General features: G+C 45.5%; 1 protein-coding gene across 1 annotated transcript; it reads left to right on the plus strand.

The window, feature by feature from the left end:
• The first annotated feature begins 5,258 nt into the window (after window positions 1–5,258).
• On the plus strand, window positions 5,259–9,895 carry LOC139050611 (TNF receptor-associated factor 6-B-like). Its single transcript, XM_070527191.1, has 2 exons — window positions 5,259–5,683; window positions 8,666–9,895. The coding sequence occupies exons 1-2, from the start codon at window positions 5,399–5,401 to the stop codon at window positions 9,776–9,778; spliced, it is 1,398 nt and encodes a 465-aa protein (XP_070383292.1). The 5' UTR covers window positions 5,259–5,398; the 3' UTR covers window positions 9,779–9,895.
• The last annotated feature ends 1,131 nt before the right edge of the window (window positions 9,896–11,026 follow it).

The following is an 11,026-nucleotide window of genomic DNA, read 5'->3' on the forward strand; positions in this document are numbered from 1 at the left end:
AAAAAAATGCGTTTTTTTTTCATTCAAATGAGATACAGTTAGATTCATTCAACAAAAACAAAATTCCTAGTCAATTTTATATATTCGTGATGAGTTAAGAAAATATGTTTGATTTTATAATTATTAATAAATGCATTTCTTTTAGCACCCATCGCTACAGGGGGCGTTGACGCCACTATCACTCGCAGTGCAATGCATGCCTTGAAATGGGCAGAAAGGCGCACTCGTATCACCTGTTGAAATACGCCCCCCTCACAATTTGTGCTTTCTTGCTTATCGAAGTTTGTCTGAATTTGATGACGCGGGTAGCTTCACTGCTTGTTAATCTGTTTAGTCAAAAGTAGTAAGTTACGACCGCCAGATAATTGTGTACTTGTTTTCGTGCGACTGCGCTGGCTGACGGGCTTGGCATCCGACAATAGGATCAGCACTCTACACCTAAAGCTTTCGTCGGCCTCCAAAGAAAGTATGTTCTGTGCAGGGACGCGATTTCGACAACCGTACGGCTGGCCTTTTCCTGCATCGCTTTCCATGCTGAAAGCTCGAAACGCCCATCAAGTCGAATGGCGGGGCATTTGAATATATAGCTCCAAAGCAAGAACAATAAAACAAATTTCGCGCCTTCTAAAACAAAATGACGTCACTTCTGCTTTTAACGAACGTGGCGTCAGGTTATTTTTTTTTCCGCCGGAAGTGTTCCCACCACATACAGATGGCGCTGAGCCCCATGAACCGGTGATGGACCGCCATGTTTCGAACGTATGGGCTCTTATGGAAGCTTTGCTACCAGGTATATTTACCTGCACCTGGTGCACGCGCTTAGTCTTAGTGCGGCGACAGCGTTGTAGTAACGCAAAAGTGGTCGCAGTTTCAGAAAAATAAATGTCCCACCTGGTAACTTGGTATTTAAGAGTCCTGGTAGCCTCACGGTTCGATTGGTACGAAATTCGGGCTGGTATTCATAGAAAATCGCGGCAAAAACATTTTAAGACAGAACCGATGTGAGCAGGTCCGTACACCACGGCGATCGCAGCGCTTCCCCTCTTAATTACAAAGTTTCTTTTATTTCTTCGTCGCATCATAGAAAATTCATTGCAGATTTGACTTGCACTGAATAAATTCAACTTGGGTCTTGTTTTCTATTAAACGGCAGTCTTTCTTTATCGATATTTCTTTCCCTCATCGCCTAGTAACGCTTCAATCGCTGCTCCCAAGACAGCCCTTGCTGATGTCAGTGGCCACTGGTTCTGCACGACCTTTTGCCCAAAATTTCGCGAGCATTTCGGATCAGACTTGCTGAGAGTTGAAGTTGATGATGAAGCTTTCAACATATTTGAGTTTTCGCTGTAAATCATTCATTTTGTTTTCGGCTCCTAAGCGTTTCACTGTGACCGCCAACAGCAAAACAAAAAAAAAACAAGAACAGCCTCAAAGAGCGATCGTGGCCAAGTTATGAGAGCCCCTGGCTACGGTGCTCGACATCAGAGGTTGGATTCCCAGATCGGTCACACATAATTTTATTTTTCTTAAAGCCAGGTGCGACAGTAAAGGGCATACCTACCGCAAAATGCCGACAATGAGCCAAACACTGATTCGCACTATTATGAGATGGGTTTGACCCGTAGATCACAACTTAGGCGAAGGACGACCGAGCTCGCAGCATTCCCTGTGCTCCAGTCTTAGTGGCCGTTCTGGGTACTATCAAGTACTATTTTTCGTGACATAAAGATTTGCAGTGTGTCAGTACATTCGATTTCGACTTCGCCTCATTTTCAATGGTTTTAACACATTATTGAGTAAATCATTTCGACTGTACGGTTTACGTGGAACAACATTGCCAATGTACGTTAAGTGTAAAATACCGTGTCTACTAAAAGAATTGTTTGTACTTTAATAATTTGACGAATAAATGGGCACTTCGTGTGAATTTTTGCCGTCCGCTTCGCAATGAGGTTACGTATCAAATTATAGAAATACTTGTATAAATGGCGGTATCACGAGAGTTGGATGGACGCACTGGAATGGCGACGATTCAAAAACCACAGCGGCATCATGACCACGCTATCACAAGGGTGTGAGGACAATGCGGTGACGAGAGCATGGAGACGATGGCGCGACAAAGGCACGATGACAGTTGGGCATCGAAGCTGGAGTTACGGCGTCAGAAGGACCACGATGGCATCACGATGAGGGTAGGGCAACGGATGCAATACGGGAGCGTATGACTACGAAAGTATGACGACGACCCGATGACAACGATGTCATGGGAACGGCATGAGGACAATGTGATGACGAATGCATAACGACCAAGGAACGGATGGACCACGGCATGACGAGAGTTGGATGCCGAAGTTGGGGTGAAGGTGTTAGAGGGACCATGATGGCTTTACTAAGAAGGTACGGCAACGGAGGCACGACAACGACGCAATGACGACGATGGCATAACGAGGGTATCAGGACAATGGGATGAATATGAATGTATGATGGCGATGACGATGTTGTATGATGTTGTATGACGGTGACTTCGTGACCACGACGAAATTAAAAAATCGGATGACAAATCAGGCAAGACGATCCAACGACCGCCAAGGCATCATGACCACTTATCTAGTGGGCCAAGCTATAAGACAACGTAGACTATTGGGTTGGCGTAGAAGATGTGACCCCGAGGGCATGACGACAGTCAGATGAAGCTGGAATGAGGACGACTGAAGGATCAAGAAGCAAGAAGGCCTGACGACCATGAGCACGTACCTAGTGGTAGACAACTTGTGTCACTGGGTCGGCGTAAGTAGATAGATAGATAGATAGATAGATAGATAGATAGATAGATAGATAGATAGATAGATAGATAGATAGATAGATAGATAGATAGATAGATAGATAGATAGATAGAAAGATAGATAGATAGATAGATAGATAGATAGATAGATAGATAGATAGATAGATAGATAGATAGATAGATAGATAGATAGATAGATAGATAGATAGATAGATAGATAGATAGATAGATAGATAGATAGATAGATAGATAGATACGCGCGTCGGCAGTCTGACGCGAGACAGACAGGTATTGCGCTTTGCGATGAAGTGTTAAGACAAAACTATTCGGAGCATTCGGAGCGCTGCTTGGCTGATCAGCGAGGCAGTCACGCCGCACTACACTCCGTTTGCAACATGCCGCACGACACGGATTGACCGCGAAAGCCAATATAACGTGAAATAAGAACGTGTGTAGAGCTGTGCTTAGATTTCACATTAGGGAGTATCGCGATCGCCGGAGAATTCATTTACAACCAAGGTCCCTATACCTAGGATCCCGGGGCTTTTCTGTGTCCGTCACGTCGACAGAAAGCCCAGTGCGCCGATGCCAGCTGCTGTACAGGGCGAGGAGGAATGGGTGATAACCCTGTAAGGCAGATGCGTAAAGCGAACATGCAGCAAAGCTTTCGTTTCAGTACGAAACGCCCAAGTGAAAACAGTAGTCAAACCGCATGATTTGTTAAGAGGCGTGCGTCCTTCTGCGTTGGGCAACGTGCGCTGCCGCCAAACCCTCGCCGGTGGTCGTTGTCGGATACTTTAATGTATGCCGGAAACCGGAAACAACGCAGTGGCTCAGCCACTTGCTGGAAGACCTTGGCCTCGGTTACTTCAACGATCCCATTCTACTAACTATCGTACACGCGTCATGCATCCATTTACCGGTGGACAAAAACATTTGTCGCATAAGAACGGAAATTATATTTGTGTATCATAGGGACCACAAAGTGGTTTTAGCAGTAATTTTAAACTAATAAATAAAGTAGAGATCTTGTAAACTGCATAGAAACGTGTGTTTTTGTCATATGTCACTATGAAGAGCAATGTGCGTAATGGCCGAAGATCATCAGAGGACTGTATTTTTTTTTTTCACGTTGCCCCATATTAGGCGCAACATATCTACAGATTCGATGAATGCCACCTTCATAGAAGTGGATTGGCGGAGGTTTCCTTTACGTTTGATAAAATTGGAGAAACCAGTCTTATGACTAGTGGAGTTGGCCGTATTTTCCGAGCAATATCTGGGATGGTCTAAATACATGTCTGGGGCACTCACCCTAGAATTACTCCAATCTCTATGAACAAACATTGCGGGGTATAAAGTGCCGTAATCGTGATCGCCTTATGAAGAACTCAGTGGAGGCGGAATGCGGAAGAATTTGGACCAGCGGGGTCTCATTAACGTACAAACAATGCAGGGTACATGGACGCGTCACATTTCACCCCCATTAAAATTCGGCAGCCGTCGCCCAGATTGAACCCACGAACGCGAGCTCAGCAGCCCAATGCCGCAGCGACGGGACTAACGCGGGGGCAAGAGGCATTTGAAATCGGCTTTTGCATTCGAATAGAGGGAGGCTACACGAATAACCAGGCTACACACTTCGGCACCGCGCAGTATGTTCTCCAGGCACACTCGAGGACGAGTGCACTGTGCTGTAATTGTCCCTAAGCGTTCCCGTGCAGAAGCCTGCGAATGACACTAGCGGCTAAATGCACTCGATCAAAGTGCACTCAAGCTTGCCCGTATGACCCATGTGGCAGGGGCTTTAGAGATTGGAGGCGTGCTTGAAGCTGTTGTTTAAATTACATGAATTTGCCCAGTTTATTCCTACGTGTCTGGCGCCAAGGAAACAGGCAAGCGGGAATGTTCCCTCACCTAGCCGTCCTGCGCAACTGGTCACACGCGGTGATTGAGCTCATTGGCCTTCCTGACATCGATGTGTACGTGTGATTGGGCGTAATGCTAGTGCCAGGTTGTGGTTTCGAATGAAATCTTGTAGCCTAATGAATAGAAAATTGGGCTGCTTTAGTTGGGGGACAGTGGTTCGATCCCACAATGGGCAAATACTTTAAATATTATTTTAAGGATTGAACTATTCGCAACTCAGTTGAAACATTCAGCAGCCACAGTGGGGAATCACAGAGATGGTTTGGAAAGAAAGCTTCTGTTTAAAAATAACCGGACGGTCGCCACAAGATATTATTCTCTTCGTCCAGTTGTTTCTTAATTTCCCAGCTAGTCGCGCTTCCATCGTAGCCTGCCCCTTGACGCGTCAGTAAATTGTTTTTCCAAGGCCTTTAACAGTTCGCGACCTTTCCGAAAAATCGCCAATACGAAAAAGGCGATAAAATTATCGGTAGAAACATTTACGGAGCTAGGCGGGTAGATAATTTCCACGCCGTTACATCTATAGTTCGCGAGCGGCACCGTGAACAGTCAGGAACTGGCCGTAGCATTATCAGTGTGATAGTAGTCTTGGAAACAGCTGAGCTTATATAGGGCACCTGCAGCGCTTCCATGTTTCCGTAGAATCGTTGGCACGGCGTTTAGCAGTCGACGTATGCGCCGTTCGACATGGCTTCTCAAGGCAAGCTGTACACGCTGTGCGGTTTTACCGAGGTACTGGACTGGAGACCTTTGCACTTCCTCGAGCCTGTTCCTGCTCACAGAATATGTGGCGCGTGTGGCGTGCTGCCCAGAAAGACCGTTTTTCTGCCCTGTCGAGACGTGCTTTGCAAAAGCTGCTTCGAGCAGTGCGTACTCGACGACGGACACGCCTGTCTACTCGACGGTGACCAGTTTCGTCCAGAGGACGCTGAGTGGAGAAAATTTCCGCTGGAGAACCTGCTGAGGCGCAAGGTAAGAGAGGACGAGCAAACATATTCGTGTGTCAGTGCTATCCAGATTATTTTAGCAAAATTAATCCAATATATTTTGAAAGTAAAATGGTCATGCTCTTTTTAGACATTGTGGTCATTTGCTGTTAGACCGGAGGAATCACGTGTAAGCTAGATGAAAGGAAATATGGAAATATTACATAGGCGGGGAAACCGCGAAGAGAAGCAAAACATTTTGACCCTGTTGTTTGTATGTATCTTATGCTACTTTTAAATCGCCTTATTTTTTGAAAGTACGTCTCGCTTCCTACTGACTTAAAGCTGTGGGAACTCGTGCGCAGTCAGGTATGTTGAGCGTAGCAATAAGCGACTGCGGCAGCGCTATTGCCTTGTGTACTACCCTTCTATTCGGGTATGCTTGTTCGCATCCGTTAGTGCGACATAGGGTGCGTTAGCTTCGTTTTCATCGCTCATTTGAACGCAGGCGTGTTGAAGTTTTCTTGTGTTCTTTCCCGTCTGTTCTTCTCCGACCTTTTTGCTACAACTGGTCGTACACCGCGAAGGACACTGGGTTGCGTGTCTTAATCATCAATAGACATACTGCTTTGCTAAATTGCACTGAAATATTTGCTGTTATTTTCTAATAAACCACATACAAGTACAGTGCTTAACATTTCAAGTGTGATGCCAGAAGCGTGTGGCTGTCGGCTTGTGTGGGATTGCTCCATCTGCGTTGGACTCGCGACGCTTTGCAAATGAGTATCGCGGGGAATAACTCTTCCATCGTATACTCATTCGTCAGCCGAAGCTGTGATAACGAAGCCCTCAATGGCATGCGTGTGTGTCTACAAGTTCACCGTGGAATGCGAGTGTTTTTATTGTTCGTCCAAGTTAGTGGCACGGCAACTCACCGCAACCTGTTTGCGGAGAATCAGCCGGCTACGCTCGCCAATCGGTAAATCTCCGTACCACGCAAAGGATGGGTCCGCGACCCACTTCGGTGATTTGCAGCAGTCGCACAGTTATGTGGCCAATTAGTAGCAGAGGCGTGGTCGCAATGGCTACGCTCTGGCGTTGCCGGCAGCCGCACCACCGCTGATCACCAGCCGTGGTTGCTTAGTGGCTTCGCTGCAGTGGCAACAGCCTTTCAAGGGGAGCGCGTGCACGTTAAAAAAACCCAAGGTCTTCTAATTGGCTCATACTTGGCTCGTAGTTCTGGCACGTAAACATCCATAATTTAATTTTAATTTTTAAGTTTTAATGATATTTTGATGTTAGCCTGATTGTTCGCCCAACATGATTACGTACTGGGTGATGATCATGATATGTACAGTAATAAAAACTTAACAGCACAACAGTCGCGCGCGCGCGCACACACACACACGAGCGCACACACACACACACACACACACACACACACACACACACACACACACACACACACACACACACACACACACACACACACACACACACACACACACACACACACACACACACACACACACACACACACACACACACACACACACACACACACACACACGCGCGCGCGCGCACACACACACACACACATATATATATATATATATATATATATATATATATATATATATATATATATATATATATATATATATATATATATATATATATATATACACAATGTTTTGGTAAGGCACGTGGGCAGCAACAGCGTCAGCAGCACTTCTGCAACGCGTAGCGCACAGACGGTGCTTTCCCATGGAGCAATAAAGTGCCGTAGTGCCAAGCTGGACTCCGGTCGAAGGAGCAGTGCCGCCTTCAAATACTCTGTGACGCTAGCGCCAGCTCTCGCACAGAACATGCCGCAGGTATTCAGGGATGTTACATTGAGATGATGTTAGTGAGTCCGTGAGTTCAATCTTACACCTGAAGTAGGTTGTGTAGGCCACGTCGAGTCTTATGCGGTACGGGCGTCAGTACGTCAGTACTGTAATAACGTGAAGAATGGGCATGAAAGGTATTTAGCGAGCCCATTAGAATAAGTGTGCATGCACTGCCATCTATTAGATGACGAGGTTTCCAGGGAAACGCAATACTAGAGAGAGAAATAATAAAGGCATTTTTATAATATAAACTGCAGCCTGTAGCCTGTTGACGGTAGCTGCGTAATATGTCTTTGGTGGAATCAGAAAAATAAATACACATTTTGCATGACGGAGAATGACTGCCATGTATATTCCTTTGTATGCGCAGATCAATACAGGGATGGATATATAAAGGCTAGAGTTCTTGAAATAGCAATTCGATTGCTAGCCCGCTTGTGTTCTGGGGTATTTGTCTATCTGTGCGTCCTTGGGTCAGTAGCGCCGTTTGAGTGTAATTATCTGAAGTGAAATATTTATTCCGTGCACCTTGTTACCTTCGTAGTCTACACATCGCTCTACGTAAGCGTTTTCCGCAAAAAAAATATTTCTTCTCAAGAAGCTTCTCCCCCAGCCGAGTTCGAGGAACGCATACGTAACCATATGAACCGCTCCTCGTCGTTAAGCGGCTCAGACGCCTGAGGATTTCAGTGCCCTACCGGAACGAAAACGGATTACTGAACGCGAACACAACGCCACCCAATCGGAGCAAACGATGTTACCTCAACGTATTAAGACATTTCACCTTCAAGAACCACTCTCCTTCGCAATGCAAATACCACCAGATTGCACACATGATACAAGTGGTGTCACCGTTTCGCTCCTGAAAATTAACACGATTAGTGAAAATCTTTCTTTAAGCCAAACCGCAATAGTTCACGTCATGTCGCACTCGAATGAGGTTGTCGCTGCCGCATTGCTTATTTCTTCCGAACCATTTCTGTCTGCAGTATTGTCAACATCTTAAAAGAACATCATTTAGTGCTCGTGTGACAGGAAGTTCGAAGGCATGAAAAAACATAGAATATGTTAGAATGGAAAATAATATAAAGATCCTATGGAAAATTGCTTAAACAATTTTTTTTCTTTCATTTCAGATAAAATGTTGGAATGAAGAACGCGGCTGCGACGTTGTTTTGCCTGCATCAGAGTTGAACAAGCATTTTTCCAATGACTGTGAGCACCACGCTACGTCGTGCCCTAAATGTTCAAAGCTGGTGCTGCGTAGTAATGTGTCCGCGCATCTACAGAGCAAATGCCGAGGCTATGCGGTGTCTCTGACGTCCGGTGCTGTAGAAAAGTCACACAGTGAAGAAAAAGTGATGATGACTCTGACTGAAAGCTTAGACGTGGGAGTGGTTGAAATAAAACACAGGCTAGCTGAAGTTATTAATGGTCACACTGTCCAAAGTGACCGGCTAAATGATATATCACATTGCATAAACACGGTCAAAGAAGCACTGCTACAAAGGCCAAGTGGAAACAGTACGTTGGATCACCTTACTTCACAATGTACAGTTATGTTATCTTCAGTTAGAGAGGTCCAGGAAAGATTGATTGACCACAGTGAAGAGACACGTGTGCTTTCAGGAACCTTAACGGATTCAATAAAAGAGCTGAAGGAAGTGTTGCAGGGCACCGCAAGGACAGTCTCCATAAATTGCGTAAGAAGTGTTGCTGGTATTGGTGGAGCGAAGGACACTGAGAAGAAAGCAGGACAGGGCACATTCAATAAAGAACTGGCCTTGCACACAATAAACACTAATCGATATGAGTTCATGGCTAAGGGATACGAAGCAATGAAAAAGAGGGCATATTCTGAAGGCTTTCATCGTTGCTCGGAAGAAACAATATACCTATCTGGCTATCACGTGTCGCCAGGAGTGCGCTTCAGAAAAGAGGGAGATCATGTGTTTCTGCATCCTGGTTTTCAGCTGCACAAGGGAGTGATCGACGAATTTCTTCAGTGGCCTGTCAGTCGGAACATTGGGGTGACCGTCAAGCATCCTTCGCAAAGCAAACAGTGCCAGAAGGTGTGGAGCACTGACGGCAAACTTCAGTACTTTGGAAGACCCGTAGGAACAGCCAACGATGGCGTTCACGCCACATCCATTTTATTTAGCCTAAATGATCTTGAAGGTGAAGGGTATGTCGAGGACGACAAGCTTCACATCGTCTGGGAGCTTCTTCCGAAGTCCGTAGCAAAATAAATGAGGGGAATTTCGCGTATTTCGTTCAATACACATGCTGTTTTATTTCCTGGAAACAAATTCGCTCTTCCCAATGCCTTCGTTGAAAGCAAAGTAAAGCTTCGTTTTTTTTCTCTACAGTTTTTCAATGTGTGCTTATCTACGCGACATCGCTTTAGTGTGAGTTTATAAAACTGCCTTTCAACTGTGCCTTGTTCCATTCTGAACTGTATGTGTCCGTGACTCGCAGACAGAGTGAATTCAAAATAATATTCAATCATGGGTTATATTTGCTGTTCTATATATATATATATATATATATATATATATATATATATTAGCCGAACTTCACAAACGTTAGAGACGATGCCTGCAGTATTGCAACAAAAAGCTTGCATTTCTGGGGAAACAATCCGTGCGTGGTAATTCAATTCCTATCGCGTAGACTTGCTTAAGTTACAGGTACTTTGTTTTATTTTGCGATCTTAATTTACTGCACACATACAAAGGGGAATCATCTTCAGAACATAGTCGTGTTAGCTGCACCATTATTTTAAAAAATAATTTTGGCTGATCGCATAATTCTACCCTCGAACCAAATTATTCGACGAGGCTGACATGACATCTACGAGCGATCAGACGTGGATTTGATTAACTGTTTCACTAATTGCGTTTCCCGCTAGTTTCTTTACAGCACATCTAACAATTTGCGAATTATAGCTATTTATAATTATAGCTATTACAGCAGTCTCATCCACGAATTCGGCGGATGGCACCCGTTTTGACATATGTGCCATCAACTTTGCGGTAAAATTTGCTTTTAGAACGCAGCTCTTTGGCGTCCGTTCCTGGGTTTCGCGTCGTCGTCGGCGTTGGCGTCGGCCTCGTAACCAGCTCGCCGACGAATCTGCTCCGCCACCGCGCATGCGCGCTGTCGGCTCTCCGGGCGAGGGAGGATGATGGAAGGGAGGAGGAGAGACTGTAGAGGAGGGCTGGCTACACAAATGGCTCTTTGGCGTCCGTTCCTGGGTTTCGCGTCGGCGTTGTCGTCGGCCTCGTAACCAGCTCCGCCCCCCTTTCATCCCCCCAGCGCTAGCAGCGACCGACTGATACCGCTTTCGTGAGTCCGATACCGCACTCACGAAAGACGTCGTGCACTTCCTGCAACCAGCATTAACCGTCCATCGATCCACACCGATGTTAGTAGTGGGGGACTTTAATGTTGACATAAAGACAAACAGCAATTTCCTAACACTTATGCGGGAGAAC

This window comes from Dermacentor albipictus, chromosome 10, assembly GCF_038994185.2.
Source record: "Dermacentor albipictus isolate Rhodes 1998 colony chromosome 10, USDA_Dalb.pri_finalv2, whole genome shotgun sequence".
NCBI lineage: Eukaryota > Metazoa > Arthropoda > Arachnida > Ixodida > Ixodidae > Dermacentor > Dermacentor albipictus.

What these genes read in the sequence shown, in the direction of transcription:
- LOC139050611 (XM_070527191.1), top strand. Translation starts at nt 5,399, where the DNA reads ATGGCTTCTCAAGGCAAGCTGTACACGCTGTGCGGTTTTACCGAGGTA. An exon ending in AGAACCTGCTGAGGCGCAAG is followed by an intron (nt 5,684 to 8,665) that starts GTAAGAGAGGAC and finishes CTTTCATTTCAG; the next exon opens with ATAAAATGTTGGAATGAAGA.